This window comes from Calypte anna, chromosome 18, assembly GCF_003957555.1.
Source record: "Calypte anna isolate BGI_N300 chromosome 18, bCalAnn1_v1.p, whole genome shotgun sequence".
NCBI lineage: Eukaryota > Metazoa > Chordata > Aves > Apodiformes > Trochilidae > Calypte > Calypte anna.
Genome location: NC_044263.1, coordinates 4,814,647 through 4,838,693, shown reverse-complemented (window position 1 = coordinate 4,838,693; position 24,047 = coordinate 4,814,647). Strand labels below are relative to the sequence as shown.

At 50.9% G+C, this 24,047-nt stretch overlaps 1 protein-coding gene across 1 annotated transcript; it reads left to right on the top strand.

Annotated features, from left to right (window-relative positions):
• The first annotated feature begins 9,903 nt into the window (after positions 1-9,903).
• On the top strand, positions 9,904-23,136 carry ELAC2 (elaC ribonuclease Z 2). Its single transcript, XM_030461931.1, has 24 exons — positions 9,904-10,094; positions 10,166-10,216; positions 10,303-10,373; positions 11,071-11,135; positions 11,762-11,819; positions 12,247-12,315; positions 12,826-12,975; positions 13,442-13,500; positions 14,193-14,251; positions 14,339-14,411; positions 15,142-15,254; positions 15,840-15,938; positions 16,151-16,289; positions 16,361-16,446; positions 17,416-17,525; positions 18,279-18,375; positions 18,796-18,934; positions 19,551-19,589; positions 19,752-19,861; positions 20,272-20,371; positions 20,452-20,572; positions 20,741-20,819; positions 21,553-21,697; positions 22,385-23,136. Exons 1-24 carry the CDS (start codon positions 9,904-9,906, stop codon positions 22,634-22,636), a joined length of 2,475 nt encoding a protein of 824 aa, XP_030317791.1. The 3' UTR covers positions 22,637-23,136.
• The last annotated feature ends 911 nt before the right edge of the window (positions 23,137-24,047 follow it).

Genomic DNA, 24,047 nt, shown 5'->3' with positions numbered 1-24,047 from the left:
AACTTCAATGGAGAGACCCTTGGCTGTGAGAGAGGCAGGAGGGGGAAGGTTTGAGCTTCGCTTCGGCTCTGTGCCGGCCTTTCCCCAGCGGGTGCCACGCAATAAGGGACTAAAACGGGAGTGCTGGAGGCAAAGGGGCATTTTCCAGGCTCCTTTTCACATGTGCCAGCCAAACGAGACCAAACTCAAGTCCCCACCCTACAGTGCAGTTTCTTGGCATCTTGGGTACGTGTGACCAGACAAGGTGACAAGGAGGATGGTGTGGATGGAGCCTGAGAGCCTTGTTCCCATCCGTTGGACTCCCAGCTCATCCCCTGACACAGGATACATTTTCTAGCTTGGAAAAACCAAGCAGAGCTTGGAGATGCCTTGTGTGGGAGGTGCCGGTGGTTAGAGGAGGGTTAATGTGTGCAGAAAGGGCCAGAGGCAGCTCTGGGGGGGTGTTTGAAACAGGTTCACCCTCCCCAAGGCTTCAACGACTTAGCCACATGGGAAAGCACCCAAGTATGAGGAAAAGGGAAAAACATCCCAAAATAGATTAGTCTTGTTTTCTACACTTAAACTCCCAGACAGGGTGGGAGTTCTGGTTGTGTCTGAGCTAAAAATTACAGTAAATAGAGAAGTGGCTGCAAAGCCCCATGTTCTGGATAAGAAGGACATGTGCAAACACCGTCCATCAGGGCAAAGACAAGCCAGCAATGAAGACCCATAAATAAAGGAGGAGAGGGATGGAGTTAAACAAGCTCTGTTTCAAGAGGTGAACCTTCAACTGCCTGCTGAAATGCATCTCCCCAGTGCATTTTTGCAGATGACAGGGACAGAGGGGAAGCATCTTTGGGACCACTCCAAGCAGGGATGTACGCAGGGACTGCTCCAAGCAGAAATGGGATCCTGGTGTCCCCCTCTGCACACAGATCCAGGACCATTGTGATAACCTGGAAGCAAAGAGGACCTGGCTCTGCCCCAAGGCTGGACAAGAGTGGTCAGGATGGACCCACTCTGAGCTGTCCCACTCTCTGCACCACTCTCCAGGAACATTTCAGCTACTAGTGTAAATACAGAAGCCTGATCTTTGGAGGAGGAGGTAGGGATGATAGGTGGGTTGTCCCTGGGACTAGCTGAGATATCCTGGGCAGTTGCTTCTGCAGGGTTCTGCTCTCTGTGGAACGGAGAGGGAGGGTTAGAGTGAGGTAGACTCAGAGTGGAGGAAGGACCTCCTCCTGGGGGACTCAGTGCCCCAGGGAAGGAAAAGGGGGTATGCTTTCCATGGATTCTCCGTGGTCCACTTTTAACTGTTCAGGGATTGCCCATGCCAAGCCACAGCTTCAGACCTCGTGGCTGGTGCTGGGATGGGCAAGCTGGTGAAAACTCAACAATACCTTGGGGTCTTGGGCTGTCCAAGATGTGGCTGAAGCAGAGCCGGCCCAGGAGAAAGGGTGGGAAATGGAGCTGGTCCTGGATGAGGTGACACCCTTGGCAAGGCAGGGTCCCATCTCCTGAACCTCTAGGCTGCAGTTTTATGGCTGCATTGATGGAGGCCTGCTCTGGGCAGGAGGACAGGACACTCCATGGGACAGAGATCCTGCCTGTGCAGCTGCTGGAGGGCAGCTATGCTCTGGGGATGCTGCATGAGGCTCTGGGCTAGGGGTGCCCATGGCAGGGGGGTTGGAACTGAATGAGCTTTAAGGTCCCTTCCAACCCAGGGGACGTAGCAGTGCGGCAACACAGAGGCAGCGGGGCGGCATGGAGAGGGAAGCAGAAGGAGCAGCTGGGCAGCATGGAGGGGATGGGGCAGCATGGGAGGCAGAATAGGGGCAGAATGGGGGGCAGCACAGGAGGGGCAGGGAGTGCGGTGGGTCTCGGAGGCTGCCTCCGGGGCTGCCGTTTCCTCGCCCCTGTCCCCTTCCCTTCCTTCCCCCCCCAGTCGGGCTGCAGAAAGCTGCGGTGTCTCGGGAGCGCGGTGCCATCTAGGGCCGAACCGGGGCTGCTGCAGGGCCAGCAGGGGTGGAAGGATGGGCCGGGCCCTGCCTTGGAACCGCCCCGGCAGCACCTCTGGTTCGGTCCTGTGCGCCGCAGCTCAGCCCTGAGCAGGATCGCAGCAACAGTGGGACCCCAGCACCCCAGACCCCAGCACCCCGGGATTCCACCACCCCTAGACCCCAGCACCCCGGGACCCCCCGGGGCCGATCAGCCGGGGGGGCGGCCCGGGCTCTCCCCGGGGCCATGCGGGGCTCTCGCCGTGACCGCCCCTCTGCAGGCGGAGGCCGGGGGGCGATGGCAGCGGGAGCCGAGCTTCACCCAGCCCCTTCCTGCCCCCGGGGGTGGTGGGCAGGGGGCGGGGGGCGGCCTCATCGGGGCAGAGCTGCCTCCGGGCCACCGCAGCGACAGTGCTGTGCTTGACACGGTGGCATCCACACCACAGTGCTGGGTGCTCTGGGCTGGTCCTGTTGATCCCTCCCAGCCACGAACGGCCAAGGAAGGGAGAGAAAGCTGGACTGGGGTCCTCTTCTCAGGGCTTGTCCTCCAGACAGGTGGTCCAGTAACCCATCTCAGCTCACTGGCATCCATCCTCCAGTCCTAGTGTGCACCTTGGAGGGGCATTCGAAGCACCATGGTCGTTCGCCTGGGCTGTTCCACATTCACACTACTGATAGCAAATGTGTGGTTCCTTATCCTCTCTGCTTTTTCCCTGTCCTCACCATCACAGGCAAGACCCTGCCTGAAAGGCCATGTCCTCACAGAGCATCCAGAGCTAGGCCTTGGTGAGTGCAGGAGGTGGAGAGGTCCCAGTGCGCTGAGTTTGTCCTGGCCTTTGCAGGCAGAAAAGCTTGGATCTTGCTCTGGCTCTGGTAGCACAGATGTGGCTCTCTTGACTCTTGACATTTAAGCTAATGGCACATACATCAAGTCTTAAGTCAGTCCCCCAAAACAACGTGTAGTCTGCTTCCCACCATCACACTGCTACTGGTGGCCAGACATCAGTCAGTCTTCAAGACCTGTGAGGCTTTCTGTCTGTTATTGTCAGGTCAGGCAGCCTCCCTGCCCATGAGAGTGAGAGGTTTCTCCAGGCTGTCTCCATCTCTCTTTTAGTCTCAGGAGCAGACTGAACCTTACCCACTCTTTCAAACTTGGCTCTGCAGTGTGTCTCAGGCTGCCTTCAGGCTGGCAAGGTTGATCATGGGGCTGGAAGCCAGGCATTTAGGAACAGTGTTGGCTCTGCATGGTGGGACCAGACCCAGATCAGTCCTCCAGTGGGACAATACCAACCTCTTGGGTCATACAGTAATAAGTTCAGATGTGTCTTGAGAAGAAAAAAGCAGAGCACAGCAATAAATCCTCCTCAATCAGAGACATGGGCTGCCTTCTGCATGCTTGCCATGTGCCACATCCTGCAGCTGCCAAGGAAACAGCGAATGAAGGAAGGGTTGGACCCAGACACATGGAGCACAAAGGCAGCCCAGGAGTGATGGACTGGAGAGCAAGGGCTGGAGGAGAGCCTGGTGAGGGTGAAGATGAGGCTTCCTGCATGCCCTGCCTGTCTGCTGTTGTATTTCCAGGTGCCCTTAGCATTGATTGCACAGAAAACAACCTGGTCCAAACCTGATTGCTGGTGTCTGTCCCTCTAAGGGCTTTCCCCTGCTCTGCAGGCTGCTGTGTTCACTGCACTCCTGGGCTATGGACATTTAGACCTGGAGAAGCATCCAGTGCTGCATGCTTGTACCCCTCTTAAAGGTCTAAGCCCTGCAGTTTGCAGTTCAGGACAGGTGGGAAAATCTTGATTTATACATTTCAACTGCTCTGCCTTCTGCCATACACACTGTTTGTATTCCTGCTCAATGAACTTACATCAAACCAGTGACAAATCCAGCTGGCTGGGTTTTCATGTGCCATGGGCAGAGGACAAAGAGAAATTCCAAGGAGAAGGACACTTTCCCTTCTAGAAAAATCAGGAATTGATTCAATTTGTACTTTGGCAGCCAGAACTGAAAATAACCAAGAGCCTCTGCAGCTGGGTGTGGAGTGTTTGCCCTCCTTTATAAAGAGCAGCAAGGAATATCCCCCAGCAGGGGTGATGGGGAGGGAGATTTGCCTCTGCAGGAGGGTCAGACATATCCATGGATCTGCTCCTCTAGCAGAAACAGGACCAGGGAGTCTGTATGAGATTATAGATAAGAAATGTAAATGCTTTTTTTTTAATGAGCTCCCTGGGTTACACCATGCTCTTCACTCCTTGAAATAATTCAAAATTCAAGTATTTCTGTGACACAAGGAATTTGTTTCTCTTTCCCCATTAGCTCTATTTTTTTTGCCTATTAATTTTCTGTCTCTTTGAAGGTTTACTGGCCAAGGCAGTCCCTATGACCTTCCCATGCCACTTTGTGAGAATTTCCCCACTCCTCTGTCAAGTATTGTCATTATTTGTCAGTGAGAAACAAAGCTTTTTCAGCAAAATACCCCTAATCTGAGGAATAAACCACCTAGAAGTTCACCTCTGGGGATGATTCTACCAATTACCTCCATTAAAACACCATATCTATGGCAAATCAGCATTGTCAAATTGATTTCTCCTCTTGGATTCCTTGGATGTCTGTTCTTGATTACTTGATGTCCTTCATAAGTGCAGCTGGAGTATCACTCAGAAACTAGAGGGTTGCTGCTAAAATCCACCACCACGGTTCTGCAGAGCCAAACTCAGAGAAGTCCTCTGAGATTTTGAACCTGCAATTTGCAACACTGAGCAACCTGCTCCCTCTGCCCTGTGCAACCTGCTTTGCAGGCTCACCCCAATGCACCTGGTGATTTGGGGATTTTCACTCTCACTGCTTGGAAGGGAGACTGAGAAGTCTTTCAGGGATCAAACCCTTCTGTAGCCCCCCCCAGTTACAGCCCAGGCAGAGTTTGCTCTTGGCTGCAGAGCTCTGCTGGGTGTTACCAGAACATCAGCAAACTGAGACCCTGTAGTGCAGTGCTGCTTCACCCCAGAGAGGTTGAGAGAAGAGGGAACTCAGCTCCAGCTCCATAAATTCCTGTGTTGGCTCAGCCAGACAGCACAGCTAGTGCCCATAGACCTCCACCCATGGCTTGTTTTCCTGCGTGCCCTGTGCTCCAGGTTGGGACAGGTGCTCTCTGCTTGGTCATGACTATCACTGCTCACCCCATGTTAAAAGGCCCATTTAGCACTGAGGGTTTTCTCTCTTTGAAGATGCACATGTGAAGAAACAAGCTGCATGGAGCATGCTGGCCTCTCTGCTGTGTTTCTGTGTGTGCAAGATGTGAAGTGCGCACACAGATGGGTAGCACAGCCAAGGAGCTCCAAGGATGCTTCTGCTTTGCAGGTGCTTTGCAGGCAAGGTCTTGCCTGTGATGGTGAGGGCAAAGGCATGGGAAAAAAAGCACAGAGGATGAGGAACCTTGTATCCACACATTTGCTATCAGTAGTGTGAACATGGAACAGCCCAGGGGAACAAGCTTGGTGCTTTGGATGCCCCTCCAAGGTGCACACTGGGACTGGAGGATGGATGCCAGTGAGCTGAGAGGAGATGGGTCAGTGGACCACCTGTCTGGAGGACAAGCCCTGAAAAGAAGTAAGACACCAAACAAGGATTCCCAGACCAGACAATTGCCTCATCAAATACAAGCACAGGTAGTGTAAGAGGGGAAAGGCTTAGGGACATCTGCGTGAGTTCTCAGAGCATTCCCAGTTTTCTCTGTTGCTCTCCCATCAGCATCACTCACCCACCAATGCTCATGACAACAGGCAATATGCAGTCCCAGCCCTGGGATGGCAGGGAAGTTTCTCCCCTTTGGCACAGACGTGTGCCAGGCACGTACCATGCTCACTGCAGCCCCGTGTCCTGGCTCTCTCAATGGTGTTGAGCCCCAGGCTTCTGCAGTTCCTGGCTCAAGCTCTCTGTTGCACTGCTCAGGATCACTGCAGGCTTGACAGGCAGCTGGCAAAGCCCTTGTGTTCATAAGTCACAGACTGCCATGGCCTGGCATTGACTGCTGGAAAAGGAGAGCTCCTTTACCTGCAGGGAACTGATGGGTGAGGACAAAGAGCAGGTGAAACTTCAGGGTCCCTCAGGTAGCTGAGACTGTTCCAGGGGACAGCCAAACCTCTTTTAAGAAGTGACGATGACAATTTCATGGTACAAACTGGAATGATACCACCGTGGAGTCTGTTGCTCAGTCCCTCTAGACTAAGGAATCATGCCATTTTGGCAAGACATTAGGATGTCCTCCGTGTTCCAGGCACATGCTGGGCTGGTGTCTAAACACAAGTTGTTGAACAAGTACAAGTTCTGCCATGAAACAGGGGGGGAACATGGTGAACAAGTGCTGGCTGGGTGGTTTGTGTAGTGATGGATATGGGAAGGGGAATGGGATGAAGTAACACCATATCCAAGAGGGCCTGGGGTACTGGCCAGCCAAGCCAAGGTCTGTGTGCACCCTGAGGTACATCCTGAGCTTCTCCTCCACTCATCAGGGATGAGTTCTGCCATGGCCATGGGTTCATGGCTTAAAGGGATGGTGCACATGGCTGTGGAGGTGAAGATGTGATGCTCCCAACCATCATTTTCACTGCTAAGAATCCTGGCCCGTGCTTGGCCAGTCCTTGAAGCACCATAAGGGCAAAGACTGAGACCTGAACATGCTCTGCAACCCTCTAATAGCTCAGGTGAGAGGACCTAAACCCTGAGCCCCAGCTATAAACTCTTCCAGCTGCATGTCCAAGTGCACCCTGCATTTCCTAGAGCCTCTTGTCACAGGGTGACATCCCCATCCCTGGGTAGCCACCAGCATTGTCACAGCTTCATGGTGCAGGACAGGCCTGTTCCTCTGAGTGTGCTCTCCTGCTCCCTGGTGTCTCTGGGAGAATCCCCCTGCCTGAGACCCATGCAGTGTGCTCATTGCTTTGCCCTCAAGGCCTCCTTGTTTCCACTAATTCTGCCTTTTATCTTGGCCAGGCTGATAATCTTTACAAGCAACAAATTCACAAGAAGACTGAGTGGGCCACTGACCCACCTAAACTCTTCGTACTTCTTTAATCTACATGTTAATCTACTCCTCTTTTAATACAACTGCAGACTCTGGAGGATAATGGATAATCCCTGTAACATACAGTCCCTGCTGGCAAACAAAGCCAACCATCAACAGCAGCTTGGGAAAGTCTCTGAGAGAAATATCCTCCCTTCTCTGTTCACAGCATCTACCTGATTATTACTTTTCAATCTTTCTCATGGCATGGCTGATGTTATCACTTTGGCTGAATTAATTAAACAAACCCTGCATTACTGGGTGTTATTTAATAGGCCAGGCAGGGTGTGCTTCCTCAAAACCCTCAGGCAGCACGGATTTTATAGTGGGCTGGGGCTCCAAGCTGGGGCTGATTACTGCATGTGACCTTTGTGAGCTGGGAAGATGATGCATTTTGGGGAAATTGGATTGTAATTTAAAAATTATTAGCAGAGGGCCAGTAGACCTGTTCCAGGAGATCCACTTGCTACTGCACTCTGCTTCGAAGCCCAGGTACCCTGCTTAACATGTGCTGTCTGCAAGACAAACGACAGTTTTCCAAGGAAATCAAAATTACATCAAGAATTAAGTTGGCAAAATTCATGAGTCATTCACTTTGTAAATACCACAGGGACTGAATTCCGGGATGTCCCGACTTCTCTGCCGGCAACAACTGTCAGGCTAACACCCTGAAGAAAAACAAGGACCAAAGCAACAAAATAAAGACATTTGCTCCTGAACCACAGACAGCCAGGAGCTGCCTGGACAACACTGCAGCTGAAACAGCAAAGGATGCTCATGTGCTTTTGTCTCTGTGGACCTCAGAGCAGATTTAGAATTCCTGTGGAATCTTCCTAAGACTGTTGAGAACTTGCAGGCAGTTTTGTCACTTTACAGACTTCCAGTGAAGTCACAATTCTAAAAACTGGCCTGGGCACAGAAACCCAAGCCAGAACTCTTTTGATGAAAAATACCACACACCATCTTAGTTATTTCATCAACTAAAGAAACACTGCCTGGAAACCACATGCCAGCTGGTCAGAGCCCTAAGAAAGCTTTTGTGTTCCCAAAGGTGTAAAAAAATATATTAAGCACCAGAAAAGGTATTTTTGTGCATCTTAATTATTCACCTGAACAGCAAATTTTTGAGACAGGGGAAAAACAATGCAGCAATGGGGCAGGAATGCACAGATAGAGCACTCATATTTAGGAAACTTCAACTTTTATTGGGAACCAATGTAAGATCGAAGCTGATATGTCCCTTCCTGTGGGGCTATGAGGAGCAGAGCCAAGTGCAGTGAGTGCTGCAGGGCTGTAACGTGTAAAACGTGCATGAACAAAGAGTTTGCCATGAAATGGAACAAACTCTTTATTTCATCCAGAAGGGGGTGAAACCCAAGGAAAGATCCCATGCTTATTTGAGCTATTGCATGAAGAGAAGGGAGTCAGGAGAGATGGTAAATGAATACTAGATTTGAAGAAGGGCTGACAGAAAAGCTGTAAACAGCCACGGTGAGATCTGGAGGTTTGGACAGGTCCCATGCAAAGTGCTTGCTTGGATCTCTGGAAAAGATAGGGAAGATCATTGGCAGTAAGAATAAAGACAGACAGTGTTTGGAAAGCAAAGCACTGAGGAAGATAAGGTTTGCCTTTGGAAGTAAGGGAAAAAAGGGATATTGATGATTAGGGTTGTTTACATTGGGGTATTCTGGTTACAGGGAAATTTTGTGGTTCTTTTTGAAGCAAACAACAAGCCCAAGGGAACTGAGAGTGGGTTAAGAGAGTTCATAAATAAACAGATCTGTGGCTTGGATTGTCCTGAATTTCTAAACAGGGCTTGAACAAAACTCGTATGGATGAGGAGCTGGTGAGCAGTATGGATTCAAAGGGCAATCGGGGCTCGGAGGGACCTGGGGAGGTCCCAACCTCCTGCTCCAAGCTGGGTCAGCTCCCAGCTCAAACCAGAGTCCTCAGGGCTTTATCCAGCCCGGCCCTGACAGCTCCCGAGGAGAGGGACTGTGCAGCCCTGACCCAGCCCCCTCACACAGTGCCTGTTTGATCATCTCCTCCTCATATCTTCCCAGGAGCCACCGGCCCCCCCGGATCCCCTCACCCACGGGCTAGGCTGGGACTGCCAAAGGCCCTGCAGTCCCTGGGCATGGAGGCTCAGCCGGGGGGGGGGGCTGCAGCAGGGGGAGGCAGGGCCTGGGGTGGCCTGGGGTCCCACCAGGGATGGGGGCAGAATGGAGGGGTCTGGGAAGAGGTTTGCTGCCAGGCATGGGGTTTGTTGCCAGGAATGGGGGTGGTTTCTGGGTATGGGGGTTGTTGCTGGGCACTGGGGTTGTTGCTAGGCATGGGGGTTGTTGCTGGGCATGGGTCAGTTTCTGGCCACAGGGATTGTTGCTGGGCACAGGGGTTTGTTGCCGGGAATGGAGGTGGTTGCTGGGTTCAGGGGTTGTTGCCAGGCGTCGCGGTTGGTTGCTAGGCACACCGGTTGCTAGGCCTGGCGGTTGCTAGGCCCGGTGGTTGCTAGGCACACCGGTTGCTAGGCACACCGGTTGCTAGGCCCGGCGGTTGCTAGGCATACCGGTTGCTAGGCACGCTGAGCTGAGAGGCCGCTGAGCGGCGGGGCGGGGCACTTCCGATTGGATAAACCGCGTCACGTGAGATCGGACGGTGGCCGAGCAGGTTCCCGGTGGAGCTCCCCAGAGGCGGTTGGCCCGGACGTGCTTCTCGTTTCCCATTGGCTGGCTCGCGTCACGTGGCTGGGCGGGGCCGCCGAGAGCCTATTGGCGGGGGGCGGGGCGAGGCGCGCGGATGTGGGCCCAGGCGCGCGCGTTGCGGGTGGCGCTGGTCGCGCGGTGCCGGAGCGGCCCCGGGGGCGCCATGGCCGAGGCCTCCGCAGCGGCGCGACCGGGGCGGCGGCCCAAGGATGTCCCGCGGCACCTCTGGGCCCGAGAGCGGCGGCGGAGCGCGGGCACGGGCCTGGCGGGGCCCAACACCGTCTACGTGCAGGTGGTGGCGGCCGGGAGCCGCGACGCCGGCGCCTCCGTCTACGTGTTCTCCGAGTTTAACCGGTGAGTGCCGGGATGCTCCGTGCGCGCCTGAGCGCCCCGGCCCGGCCTGATCTGACCTCTCTTTCCCTCAGGTATCTCTTCAACTGCGGCGAGGGCACGCAGCGGGCCATGCAGGAGCACAAGTAAGTGGGAGAGGCCGCTCCGGTTGCCCTCCCCGGGGCCGCCTCTGCTCCTGCTCACTCCCACCCGTCCTAATCTCGCCCCTCAGGCTGAAGATCTCCCACCTGGACAGCATCTTCCTCAGCCGGGTGGCCTGGGCCAACGTCGGGGGGCTGCCAGGTAAGTAGGGGGCCTGGCGGGGCGGTCCCGGGCTGATACCGGCTCCTCTCGCCAGATTCGGCTGCAGGTCTGGGGCCCGCGGCCTCCGTTTGCATCCTGCCCCGGGGGGGGAATGGGGGTGGGAGTGGGGTGGGGTCTGTCTGGCACGGGAGGAAGGAAAGGGCGGTGTGGGAGCGGCTCTGCGGGGCTTCCAGGCGCAGTGTGGGCTCTGCCGCAGGGCGTGAGGACACGTGAGGAAGGAGGAGGCGGTGGCGGTGGTTCCCCTGCTCATAGGGCTTTGGCTGCCCCAAAGCTGGAGGATGAGGCTTTAGCAGAGCTGCACTGTCAGCAGGGAGCTATTTGTGAGTCCGGGTAATGGGAGTTCAAAGGGACCTACAGAAATTTCTGGCCTGCTCCTGCCCTCAGAGCTGGGTGGGATTAGAACAGATTGCTTGGGATTTGTCTTTCAAACTTCTGGAAATTTTCAAGAGAGGAGGATGTTAGTAATCTGTTCAGGTAACTTGTTCCAAATTACAGGTATTCTCTTTATGGTTGAAAATGCCACAAAGCTGAGGCAAAACTGAATTTGGATCTGAGTTAAGTTCTGGCCTTCATGGGAAGATGCAGTAGCCCTGGTCGTTGGGAAGGCTCTTTCCTGTGTAATCCCCCAGTGAATTTAGTGGGGCTGTGTGAAAGTTGTTTCTCTGCTTTCTTTTAGGTATGATTCTCACATTAAAGGCTATGGGGCTTCAGAGGTGTGTGTTCCTGGGGCCACCAAAGCTGGTGAGTAGGGAACACTTGCAGATGGGAGAGTGACCCCTTCAGATGTTAAAGCTTTTCTTGGAGCTGGGGAGCTGGCAGCAGAGGAATGAATCACTCCTTGTTCAGGTGTAAAATGCTGGTCTGAGTTAGTGCCAGCCCAAAGATTCTGCCAGAAGGACTGCCTTTAAAAAGCAAACCTCTTCAGTTACAAGACAGCATCAGAGTCTTCTGCTCCTTAAAATGCCTTTTCAGCTCATATTCTGGTAAATCATGTCTTGGCAAAGGGTGTCCTGTGTTCTCTTGTCTGTTCTCTCCCCATTTCCCTTTAATAGAAACTGAGTCTCTGACCTCCTGCCTGAAGGGATCTTTGCAAGCCTAATGTTGTCTCTAGGCTGAATATTTCTAATCTCAGCATAGTTTTAGTTCCTTGCAGTCTGTGCTGGCTGATTAAATTGAGGGAAGAGATGGGGAGAGTGGGTTTTTTTATTTTCCTTTCCCTTTCTAAATGAGTAATGCCTACCAGAGGCAGGACACCTGCCCAGTGTTTTCTGGCTGTTTCTGTGCTGTTCCATTTTCCCTCACTGGGCTTTGAGCCTTTGATTTCCTGACAGTGACTGTAACTCCTGAAATCCCTGTCTCTTTTCCAGCAAAACTACCTCAAAGCAATTCGACTCTTCCCTGGGCCCCTAAAGAGGATGGATTTAGGTATGTCAGTCAGTCAGCAAGGGGAGTGAATCTGAACTTGGAACTTCTTGTTGTTTTAGCAGTTGAAAAAAAATGCCTCTAGTTCAGATCAGTTTTAAACATTTAAACTGATCAAATCCAGCCCAGGAACTGCTTGGAAGAAAAGCAGTTTCCAGCTATTGGTGGTAGGCTGCTGCCAGGCAGTGCTGAAGCACTCAGGAGGCACTTGCTAATTGTGGTATCATGGACTCTTTCTGTGGGTGGGCATTTAAGAACTTCACTTGTTGATTGATTTTTACAGGTGGGCAGAGAAAGGGAAGGGGCAATTCAGCAGGTGGTTTGTTGTTTTGGTGTTGGTTTTTTTTTAAGGAAGATATTTTGCTGATTTAAATTCCTCTGGTGTGTGAATCTCTTCTGTTCACTTTGCTGATTTCTGATCTCTCTTCAGCTGTGCAGTTGCACACAGAGCCTGAATATAAGGATGAGACAATGACAGTCTTGCAAATACCTCTGACAGGTGAGAATATGATGATGTGGTCAGAGGGCAGCAGCACTTGTTCAGTAGCTGTGCCTCAGGGGGTTAAAGGAGAGGCCTCTGTTTGCAAGCCTGAGTAAGCAGAGGTTTATTAATGTGCCTGTTAGTTCTGATGAGCAAGATCTATTTCAAAGAAACAAGACCTGCTGAGTCAGGGCCTTGGATTGTTCTTCTGGGTGGGGCTGTGAAACATCCCTGGATTTGGCTTTGAGAATCAGTTGAGTTTTCTTACAGCTGGAAACTGTCGTGCTCAGAGTACAGGCAGAGAGGTGACAGAATTTAACAGTTTTGAGAGAATATGAAGGACTTGGATGGTTGATGGCTCCTGAAATAAGTGGAGTATGCAAGCAGAAGTCAGACTGGGGGGAGGAGCTCTGTATTCTGTTGCAGTTTAAACATGACTGTCATGGAAGAGGGAATGCTACTCATGCTTTTCTTATCTGTCCCTTCTTCTCAAGTGATATTTGTCTGGTTTTATTGGATTTGGGACAGGAAAACCTCTGGCTACTGAAAGTACATCACCTCAGAGTCCTGGAGTGTCAACTCAAGGTAGCCCTAAGAGGGACACAGGGCCTGGATCCCCAAGAGCTGCACAGCAGAACGTGGAGGGGAGCAAGGAAAAACAAAGCCCAAAGAAAACAGGTGAAAAAATGTAATAACTTCTTTAGCTTAAATCAGATTATTGTGGATAGGCATTTTCTCTCCAACCCATTTGCTCCCTGTAGGGAAGCTCAGCTGAAATATTACATAGGGCAGAATGAGTTCTGATTCATTGGAAATCAATGCATTACTAATAAGGCTTAGAAATCAGACAAGGTTCTTACTTGGAGTGTGATTAGTCCCTGTAGTAGTTTGCCCCTGGTTAGAGCAGGTGTCCTAGCCTTTGCAGTTTAATTCTAAGTGGATGTTGGGGTTTATTATTTTTCAGTCTTGGGCTGTATTTTGGTTTCTCAGAGCTGAAACTCTGGGCCCTCTGGCCTCAGGTACTTGTAACCTGTTGCTCCTGGGCTCCAGGCTGGTTGGATGATGTTTGTGTTACTGCTTTAGCAAACACTGGTATGTTTGGGCTTTAAGAAAGTGGTGATACTGAGTAGTTTTTCTTTCCCAGGTGGTGAGCAGAAGGCTGCAAGCAATCATCCTGATCTGGTGATGGCTTTCCTTTGTAAAGTAAGCTGGGACACAAAGATCTCTAAATGTGTGTAGAGTAGAATATTTCAGTTGGAAGAGACCTGCAATGATCATCCAGTCCAGCTGCCTGAGTGCATCAGGGCTGACTGACAGCTAAGTGTGTTGTTAAGGGCATTTTCCAAACACCTGTTGAACACTGCCAGGCTTGAGGCATCAACCACCTCCCCAGGAAGCCTGTTCCACCATTTGACCTCTGTCTGTGTAAAAAAAAATGTTTCCTATTGTTGTTAGGACACTTCATCTTGCTGAGCAGACTTCACTGGGGGTAACATTTTCAAGCAGGACTTTGAAGCTATTTTGTGATTTTACTTGTCAAAGGTCAGAGCAACTGCAGCATGGGGAGGAATGGGTAAATAATAGGGACATTTTTCTAGAAGTCATTGTTAGAGCAGCCAGTTAAGTATATACAGGTTTTATTCTTGCTTGGTGCTTACAGGAAGGAGGTCTGTCCTCCTGACTTGACTGAGGAAGGGAGCAAGAAGCAGCAGTATGATCTTGGAAACCAGAAAATCTAGGAAAAGTTTTTTGGGGGCTAATTAGATCAGTGGCTGTAGAACTGAAAAGTTGAAAAAAAAATTCTCCTGGGTTGTAGGGGAACACTTAAGATGTAGATCTTGTTTCCTGGCCCTCTTTATTTGGCTGATAATTCTGTTTTATTTAACTTTCTTCAGATTCACCCAAAGAAGGGAAAATTCCTAGCAGCTAAAGCACAGGAGATGGGCCTGCCAGTGTGAGTGCAAGATCCCAGGCTGGGGGATGGGGCAACACCAGGCCTGCTGATGGTGGCCACCTAATATTTCTATGGCCTTTTTTTCAGGGGAACTCCAGCCATTCTGCCCATAATTACAGCTCTGAAAAATGGAGAGAGCATAACTTTTGAAGGCAGAGAGGTAAGATGCATGTGTGCTTTCTGCTGTCCTCCCTCTTTCTCTGGGCTCCTCGGGTCACAATCTGTTCTGCCCACCAATAGGTACTGAGACAGATTGTGTTGGTGTTAACACCCATTCTTGAGGCAAGGGTGGATAATGGTTGTCTGCCTGTTCCCTCTCATCTCTGCCAAGAGGCTGGCTGTTGGGTTTGAGATACTTTTGGTCAGTGGTTGTTCTTACAGCCCCAAGAAGTGGATGTGGCTCCTGTGAGGAGTGTGTCTGGGGCTGTGTAGGGGTATGAGGAGAGAAGCAGGGTCTGAAATGAGTTCATTTGTGAGTGTGCTGCATGTCTGCAGTTGGTCAGAATTTCTTCATCTCCCCTTCCCGAAACTGATGCAGTCACAGGAGGCCATGTCCCAGCTGGTCTGTAATGCAAATCCTGTCTGGGAGGAGGGATTCACTTTTTTTTGTGCAACAAGAATTTCACAAAACTTTTTTTCTTAAGCTTTTACAACCATCTGAACCTAGAAGGTGACAACATTCCCTTCCTTATCTCAACCTGTGGTTTGCTCTGAGACCAGGGTTGGGATTTGTTGTTACACAGCAAAATGTGAACTTGTGCACTGAGAGCAGAGAGGGCTCAGGAGCTGTGCTGGAGCTCCTGCTGGGGCTGCCAAGAATGGGACAGAACCGTGCAAGGGGCTGCACTTGCAGCTTGGCAGTGGTGTCATCTTTGTGTGTCTGCCTGCAGCTCTTTCCTGAAGAACTCTGCACCCCTGCTGACCCTGGCCCTGTGTTCATTGTGCTGGAGTGTCCTCACCAGGGCTTTGTGGATGCCATCTGTGAAAACCAAAACTTCCAAAGGTAATGGAGCTGGGGACCTGGAGTCTTTGGGAGAAGAGACCTGTGCTGAGCTCTGGCAGAGAGGTTTTATTCTGGGTGTGTTGGTTCTCGAGGCTGATGTCTGAGCTGTTTGGCCCTGTTAGGGAGCTAGGGATGTAGGAAAGGACTGGTGGTGCATTTTGAGCCTTCTGGGCAAGGCAGACCTGTGCAGGGCCCCTGGAGCTGGGACAGCCTGGGCTTCCCTCAAGCCTTCAGGGAAGGGAATGTGCACTGGTGTCTTGGTGGGCAGCAGTTCAGAGACTGCCACCTCCCTGGACTGCAGGTAACATCTCTGTGGGGCTTGCTCTGTGGCATTGGGGTTTCTGAAAGACTCTGCAGATGTTGTTTCTCAAGGAGGAGAGGAACTGCCCTTGGGAGAAGAGTGGAGGTGATAGGAAATGGCAGGCTTGAGCCTGGTGGAGCCTTGGGGAGTCCTGGGCTGTGCTGTTAAGAGCTGTGCTCTGCCTGCTGCTGGGCGGGCATCTCTGGGAGCACCTGGGCAGGGGTGGGGATGCCAAGGTGAGGGAGGACTGGAGCTCAAGTGTTCTGTGTTTGAATGTGCCCCAGGTACCAGGAGGGACTTGCTGGGGACAGGGTGGCCCTGGTTATTCACATGACTCCTGAGTCAGTGCTTGGAGACAGCCGTTACCAGCAGTGGATGGAAAGGTAGGGGACCTCCTGACAGCTTCAGCTGATGTCAGTGCTGGGCAGCAGCATCTTCTGGTGGTGCCAGTGCTTTCACTGGAGTAGAAAGAGCTGCTGGCTGGCAGCAGGGCTCTGCTGGCTCAGGTGAAGTTTGAGCTAATGGCTCGAAGTGCTTGTGTGCCCAACTCTAACCTGGGTCTGAAGCTGTTGTGTGTTTTATTGTCCTCTTACAGATTTGGACCTGGAACTCAGCACTTGGTGCTCAATGAGAACTCTTCTGCAGTGCACAACCCACGCAGCTACAAGATTCAAACCCAGCTGAACCTCATCCACCCTGAGATCTTCCCTCTGCTCACCACCTACCAGAGCAAGGTAGGCAACGGGCTCTTGCCTGTGTACCTCATACTCTGCACAAAGAATCTGTTTAATTCTCCTCTCTGTAGGAAGAGGAGGCTGTGTGTAAAGTGCCCATCGTGAGAGGAGAGTGCCTCCTGAAATACCACTTCAGACCCCAACAGGAGTGGCAGAGGTCAGTGGGTATCCTTGGGTTCCCAGTTTCTGGGTGTTGGCTTGAATCAGCTTTTCAGTGTGAGTCTGCACTGAGGGAGGACATTGTGCCCTCATCCTCTGCAGATCTTTAGTGCTGGCTCTGCTGGGGTAGCTGCCAAGCTATCAGCTGTGGCTTGAGGGCTGTGTCCCTGTCCCTGAAAGTCTCAGACAGGATGTGGGGACATGGGTGAGTGAACCACTGAGAACATCACCTGGCCAGCAGTTTGGAGTGTTGTTTCTGTCCCTTTTTTGCAACCTCATGTGCTTCTCTGTCCTTTCCTTTGACCTCATATGCTGTGCACCCAACCATGGCTGTGGCAGGGAGAGACTTTTTGGGGTGTCTGGTGGAAGTCTTATCAGGCTTTCTGGTATCAGAATGGTATCAGAGCTGAAATCCCCAGGTGGTCAAACAGGTGCAGGCATCTCCACTGGTTCTTGCTTTGTGGGCAAGTGGGTGAAGCTGTTCCTTGAGGACCTTACAGGTAGAGAACCCTTGCCATGGCTCAAATTTCTGGCTCTGTTGGGCAGAACAGGAGGACACAGATGCCAAGTAGAGTTTAAGTTTCTCTGCTTAGGGTGTCTGAAGGCCTGTAGACAGGTCTCTTATGCTTTTGAGTAGTGTCTGAAGCCCTTTTGGGTTGTTGTTCCCCTTCCAGGAGTCTCCGAGCTGTCTTGTGGTGCCCTCTAGTGTCTGACAGCTCTCTGGCTCTGGGCAGTGTGGGGGAACATAGTGCTTTTCCAGGAGATGATTTCTGTGGTGTAGCTAAGCCCAACCAGGGCTTTTTGGCACACACCATGCTCATGGATGTATCATCCCTCACCCCTCAAAACCAAACTTGAAAGGAGCATTTGGCCCTTTATTTAAGGCTGTTTTGCACAGTAATTTGGCACTTTGCTTTGAAAAGTGCTGTCTTCTGTGTTCCTACTCTGCCCCATCCTGTTCTTTCAGAGATGCTGTGACTACTTGTGATCATGATGCATTTGTGAGTGAAGCCTTGGAGCTCCCTGACTTCCAGGCTCGTGTGAAGGAGTGCAAAGAGAGCCTGCCTGCTGTACCAGGTCAGGATCACACCATGTCTTGAGTTAGTGTAATTAACAGGAAGTGGGAGGTGCTGCTGACCCACTGCTTCATAGCCCAGGCAAAGCTGTGACTGTGCACTTTTCCTCCTGCCTGAGGTGCTCCTCACTCCTGGGGCTGTGCACAGGACAGGCATGAACTGAGTCAGCTTGTTTCAGCTGGAGTTAGGCAGCCTTGTGTGTCTGGTTATCTAAAGCTGCTGGGTTTGGGGATGGGAGCAATTGGAGACCATCCATGGGTTACTTTTCTGAGTCAACCAGAACTCATGTTGAATGCTGTGATAGCAGCCACAGTGTAGTCCCTGTGTATGGGAGAAATTTGGCTGTAGAACCATCTCCCTGTGGGGCACTGTCCTCTGCATTTCAGTTTTCCTACTGGAAATGAGACTTCCATGGCAGGACACAGCATTGCTGACTCACTGTCTGGACCCTCATCCTGGGGGGAGTCAAGGCCCTGTAGGACAGCAGCCAGGTCCTTCTTGACCTTCCAGCTCTGTCGTGGGCTGTGAGCAGAGTCCTGCTCAGAGCAGAGTTCTGCACAGTGATGTTTGCTCTTGGTGGAGCATATTTCGTCTTCCCTTCTCATCCTTGCTGCTGTGGGAAAGCCACAGGCTGAGGGTGGGGAAAAAATGCATGTGGGCTCTGGAGTTCCTGGGCTGTCGAACTGAATGGTGCCTGACTGGGCAGTATCTGGATTGTATGTATTCATAAGACCCTGTTGTCTGTTTTATCCAGGAGATGTAGCTGCTTATCCTGAAATTGTGTTCTTGGGAACAGGATCTGCAATTCCAATGAAAATCCGGAATGTCAGTTCCACCCTGGTAAATACCAGGTAAATCCCAGTGCTGGGCATCCTGCTGGGAGGGAGAGGCTCAGTGTCTCAGGAGGGCTCCTTTGAGCAGTGTGTTGATGGAACAGGCAGAATGCCCCCACTGTGGAGTCTGTAGGACTTCAGCTTCAGGCATCTGTCTGTGGATGGGGGAGGCTTGAGAACCCCCTGGAATGGCAAACATAACATTTTCTGTCATCATTCATTTTGCTGTCTCCCCCAAGGTGTGTTCTGCTCCTACCCAAGACCAGAATGAGCTGTGCAGACACAGCAGCCTTTTTAAAGCCATGATAGCAGAACTGGAGCAGTGTTTAGAGGTGCAGAGCACTGAGGCCTTCCAACCCAAAAGATCCTCCCCCTCTGAAAGGGCCCCGCTCAGAGCTCATCCAGTGGCTGCTAAATGTTTGTCACTTGTCTTGTCAGCTCTACCCGATCCCTGCTGCTGGACTGTGGGGAAGGAACATTTGGACAGCTCTGTCGCCACTATGGAGAGCGAGTGGACCAAGTGCTGTGTAACCTCCTGGCTGTGTTTGTGTCTCACATGCACACGGATCACCACTCGGTAGGGTGAGGCTGTTGCAGGAGAAGGGGCCCTGCAGACATATTCTGCTCTTTAGCATTCTGATGTAGCTGCAGGAGATGGAGGCTGCCCTGCTGTTGTTAGTGGTGCAGTTCCCCTCTGTGTTCCCTACAGAATCTCTGTTACTAATTCCTGCTCCCTGTCATGGTTCCCTGCAGACTTGGGACTATCCCAAGTTTAGGTGTGTCCAACTCAACTTCCTTGAGTGCTTTACAGTAAATTCTCAGAGCAGGACCCCTTGGTCTGTTCTAGATTGGGCCTGAGCTGGGCATGCTGTTTGCTGAGCTGCTGTCTGGGAACCAGGCTGGGACTAAGATATTGCATGAAGACTTTCTGCTCCCCACTCTTCCCGGTGCTGCTGTGTCTGCTTTTAAAGGGAGGGCTGTGGGACATTTGTTTGGGGCTGCTGCTTACCAGCTTGGGGTGTGAGCAGTTACAGTGTTACAGCAGCTTGGCAACTTGCAGTTGTTGGAAAAGAAGTAATCTTATTTTTATCTATAGGATTTCCAAAAACTGTAGCTTGCTGAGTTGTGGTGATACAGTTGCCACCCCAGGTATTTCTGACTCCAACTTCATGGCATGTTTCTTCCTTTTGCAGGGCTTGTTGAACATCCTGATGGAGAGGCGGAGAGCTTTTGTAAGTAGTGTTGTTGTTTCACTGCTCCTAAACTTGCTGTGGAGTGAGGGAGGGGAACTTCTGAGTAGTGGAAGGGCACCAGAGTTTTCCTGGGTGTTGTTGCTCTCTGATTTGGTGTGTTCCCAGTACTGATTCCTCGCCCCTAACTCTTTGCCTTTCCAGGCAGCCCTTGGTCAGGCTTTCAGCCCTCTGTTCCTGGTAGCTCCTGAACAGATCATGCCTTGGCTACACGAGTACCACAGCCACTGTGAAGAGATTCTTGGAGACATCAAGTGAGTTGTGTGTGGTATGTGGAGAAACATCCTTGCTGTTTCCTTATTCAAGGCCAACCACTGTTCATTCCCCCCACTGGGTCTCTGAAGGTGACTGACTCCTTCCACTGGGTATAGAAATAGAGTGTGCAGTTTGCTACTGAATAGAGGCTTACATGCAGGCTTTCCTTTTGCTTAGGAAAGGAGAATTGGGAAAGTGAAAAAAGATTCCTGGAAGAGAGAGCATTTGACAGTGGGGAAGAAGTGATTGGATGAGTTACTGAAAACAAGGGGAAAAACAGATGGGTGCAAAAAATTGTTTTGCTTGTAAAGCCCCGAAAAGGAGAAATAAGAGAAACGGGCTACTTAAAGATAAGATCAGGTTTTACTTTGTACCTGTCCTCAGCTGTCTCTTCTCCCCTCCCTCACAGAATGATTACTTCCCAGTCTCTTGTGAAAGGCTGTGAGAACATCAAACCTAAAGCCAAATGGTTTTTCAGTTCTCTGTTAGAGAACTATGACTTGGCTGAGGTAAGCTCACGAGCTGGAAGGGGCAGTTGCTATGAGGGGCAAAAGGGAACCCGAGGTCTAACACTTATATCTTTGTTCAGTTTCAGACTTGTGAAGTCCAGCACTGTAAAAATGCTTTTGCATGTTCAATGATCCACAAATCTGGCTGGAAAGTAGTCTATTCTGGTGACACGATGCCCTGCGTGGCCTTAGTACAAATGGGTAGGTGACAAAAACACAGCTTGAGGATCTCTTGGAGAAAGGTCTCCACCTGAAGTGAGCATTCCCAATCCCCTGTCTGCAATACAGAGGGGCTGAGGGGGGAAGTGAAAGTTCATGGAGGCAGGTGGGCCAGTCTGTGTTCAACTGAATGCATGATTATTTATCCAGGAAAGAATGCTACCCTGCTGATCCATGAAGCAACACTGGAAGATGGCATGGAAAAAGAAGCAATAGAGAAGACACACAGGTAGGGTGTACTCTGCTATCACTATTAGACAGGTGAAGATGTGGAGCTGAGCTTTGTCCTTGAAGCTGGTGGTGAAGGACCCAAGTCCTGTAGATAGTTCTGGTGTCTGTAGAGCTCTTCAGCACCAAGAATGGTGTATTGCTTGAACCAGCTCTGTAACTCTTGTATCTCCTCCAAACAATCCCAAAGAGAGAGGGGAAAAGCTTTTGAAGTGGACTCTACAAATAGACCAGTCCAAACAAAAGGTCTTCTGCTTGGTCACACTTCAGGACTCAGCTCAGGAGGCAGAAGGGTCATCATACCCTTCCAGCTAACCACAGAGTTCAAAGCCCCAGCAAAGGGGGGGAAACCTGAGGGCAACTTAGTGGGATTAGGTGTGAGATACACTGCAAGAGAGCTGCACTTGTTGTGCCCCTGGGACAAGTGTTTGGATAAGTCCCCGTCCTCAGCTTATGGGACTCTTAAATGCAGAGCTCCAACGAATTATAGCTCCTTTACTGGAATCAGAGTTGTTTGGATGTCAGAGACTTGCCACTAGTGCTGATTGCTGGAGGAGGAGGTGCCTGGGCTTGCTGTAGGGAGCAGGGACACCTTGTGCCCAGCAGCTCTTAGGTAGTGTCTGGTGTTGGCTGCTGATGTGATGTGACCTTAGCTGCCCAGCAGCCAGCCCTGCCCTCTTTGGGGGAGAGAGTGCCAGCCAGCCTGTGTGTGACACATTCCTGTTCCTTTTCAGCACAACCTCCCAGGCAATCCAGACTGGTATGAAGATGAATGCAGAGTTCATCATGCTCAATCACTTCAGCCAGAGATACGCCAAGATCCCACTGTTCAGTGAAGACTTCAGTGAGAAGGTTGGAATAGCATTTGATCACATGAAGGTATGTTTGGGAGCTTTGAGCCAGTCTGTGGAAAGCTTTCAGTGTTGCTTTGGGATGGCTGCTCATGAATTAAATTCTCCCCTTTTAACATTCTGTCAATACATTGTCTCCTGAAGAGTTGTCATCTTTGAATGAACTCCAGTTGGTGCTGGCAGCAGACATCACTGATGGAGCAGGCAACTGGGTGGCACAGAACTAGACAGGTGCTGATGGCTTTCTGAGAACAGAAGTCCACTCTTAACACACTGGGCACTTGCCTCACGTCACCTCTTCTGCATGCTTCTCCCATCAGAAAACCAATTTTGCTTCCATCCCTGCTCAGTTGGTGTGCTGCAAAAGATGTCCAGGAGCCAAGAGCTGCTGCCATGGGATCAGATGCAGCCATAGCAGTCAGAATAGGCCACTAATAAATCAAAATTTGGTCAGTGTCCCCATAATTTCTTGTAAAGAATGTAAAGAAAATGCAAGTACCTTGGCCTGTGGGTTCTGTGAACTGACTTCTGTAAGGTTGAAAGTGGTGACCTGCCTGCTAGTGTCAGCACAGCTGGAAGTAGTGAGGTGGGGGCTCCTCTGTACTGGGTACTGCACGGGGGAAGGGGCACAGCCCTGCCACCTCAATAGGCAGGAGACAGGAAAGGAAAAAGGAAAAAAAAAAACCACACAGTGTTCCTGTCTCAAATATTTCAGGTACGTTTTGGTGACTTTGCGACCATTCCGAAGCTGATCCCACCTCTGAAGGCTTTGTTTGCAGATGACATAGTAGAGATGGAGGAACGGAAGGAAAAACGGGAGATGAGGCTTCTGAAGGAGACTGCTGTCATGTTGGACAAACTGGCTGCTGGTGAGAACAAGGAAGAGCCTTGCCAGAAACGGAAACAAGCCAAGAACCATCAGGAACTACCAAACAAGAAGCTGAAAATTTACCAAACAGTAAACTGAAAGCAGCAAGGTTGAGAACACTCTGCTCTGTTAGAGGTGCCTTGCTCCCTGCAGGCCTTGGGAGCACACGGTGCTGCGAGCACTGTGGCAGAGAGGATGGCCTCGGCACCTGAGTTTGCTTGGTCACCAGTGGATCTCCGTGGGCTGCAGCCACCAGGCTCACAGCAGCAGCTTGAGTCCTTGCAGCAACAGTGTCTGCTCACACAGTTCCTGTTCTGGGCCTTGCCAGTCCGTGGGTCATTTTTCTTTTAACCAAAAGTTCCCTTCTCTCAGCTGTTTTTAGTTTTGGTTTCCTGCTACAAGCTATTGGTAATGCAACAGCGGTTGTGACCTCTGCAAGAGATACGGTTTGAGAAGCCCTGGAGGGGCTGTGGATTCGCCAGAATAAGGTGGGCAAGTCTCAGGGTTATGAGGAATGCAGCTAGGTATCAGAACCCAGATCATAGGAGGAAATTTCACAATAAAATGAGACCCAGTTAAAAATTAACTTTTTTGAATTAGGGATGTGAATGCTGTTGTCTTCCCATTTTATTTTGGTTTTCTCGGATGACTTTTTTTTTTTCCTAAGATCAGTTTCCTAAGATCCTTTATTTAGAATCTGAATAAACCACTCAACATGTTTCAGGAGGCTGCTGTTTAGTCAAAATTGATAATGAGGACTTAGGAGAAACAAATTCCTGAACTGGTCTAGAGAATAACCTTGTTTGACTGTTTCTGCTTTTACAGCATTGGTGTAAAGGCCAAGATCTTGCTATGGTGCTGGAGCCTCATGACTGTTCTGGCTCTGTTTTGTGCCAGCAAAATCAAATCTACCTCTGTTTCTCTACAGCCAGGAGCTTCACTTGTCAGTTCAAGGTGGTAACAACTGGGGTGACTCTTGAGCAAGTCCAGAGCAGAGAAGAGAGTATTTACTGCATCAGACCCCTGTTCTGCATGTGGAGGACTGGAAAGCTGGCAAAGCAGGTGGATGTGGAGAAGGTCAGGTTAAGTGGAGTGGTTTTGAGGCTTTTTGAAGGTCAGCTTATGCACTGCAGGTGTTTGGAAGCAGAAAGGGGGGAGCTTTGCAGTGTTTCAATTGACAAGCTCAGGCTAAGAGGCAGCTCAAAGACACTGGGCCCCCACGTGCTGCTTAGCAAACTATACCAGCATGTATTAGAGATTTAAGACTTCAATTTAAGGTGTTGAAAGATTAAGACACAAACTGCCAGCAACCCATCTTTGTGTCGATAAGCTCTGCTTTAATATTATGCTTGTCTAAGGAAGAAAGTGGGTAATGGACACTGCTGTCATCACGTGTACACAAAGCGCTGCCGGGCTCTTAAGAGGAGCCGGGGAGTGAGGCAGGGAAATCCTCAAGGCACAGGTTTAAAACAGGATCGTGGGGGGGTGCCCCGGGATGGGGCTGCTTCCT

Bases quoted from the DNA above. Each gene is read 5' to 3' on its own strand.
- ELAC2 (XM_030461931.1), top strand. From the start codon at position 9,904: ATGGCCGAGGCCTCCGCAGCGGCGCGACCGGGGCGGCGGCCCAAGGAT. The intron at 17,526-18,278 runs GTCAGGATCACA...TGTTTTATCCAG, and splicing joins GAGCCTGCCTGCTGTACCAG to GAGATGTAGCTGCTTATCCT. The intron at 21,698-22,384 runs GTATGTTTGGGA...CAAATATTTCAG, and splicing joins TAGCATTTGATCACATGAAG to GTACGTTTTGGTGACTTTGC.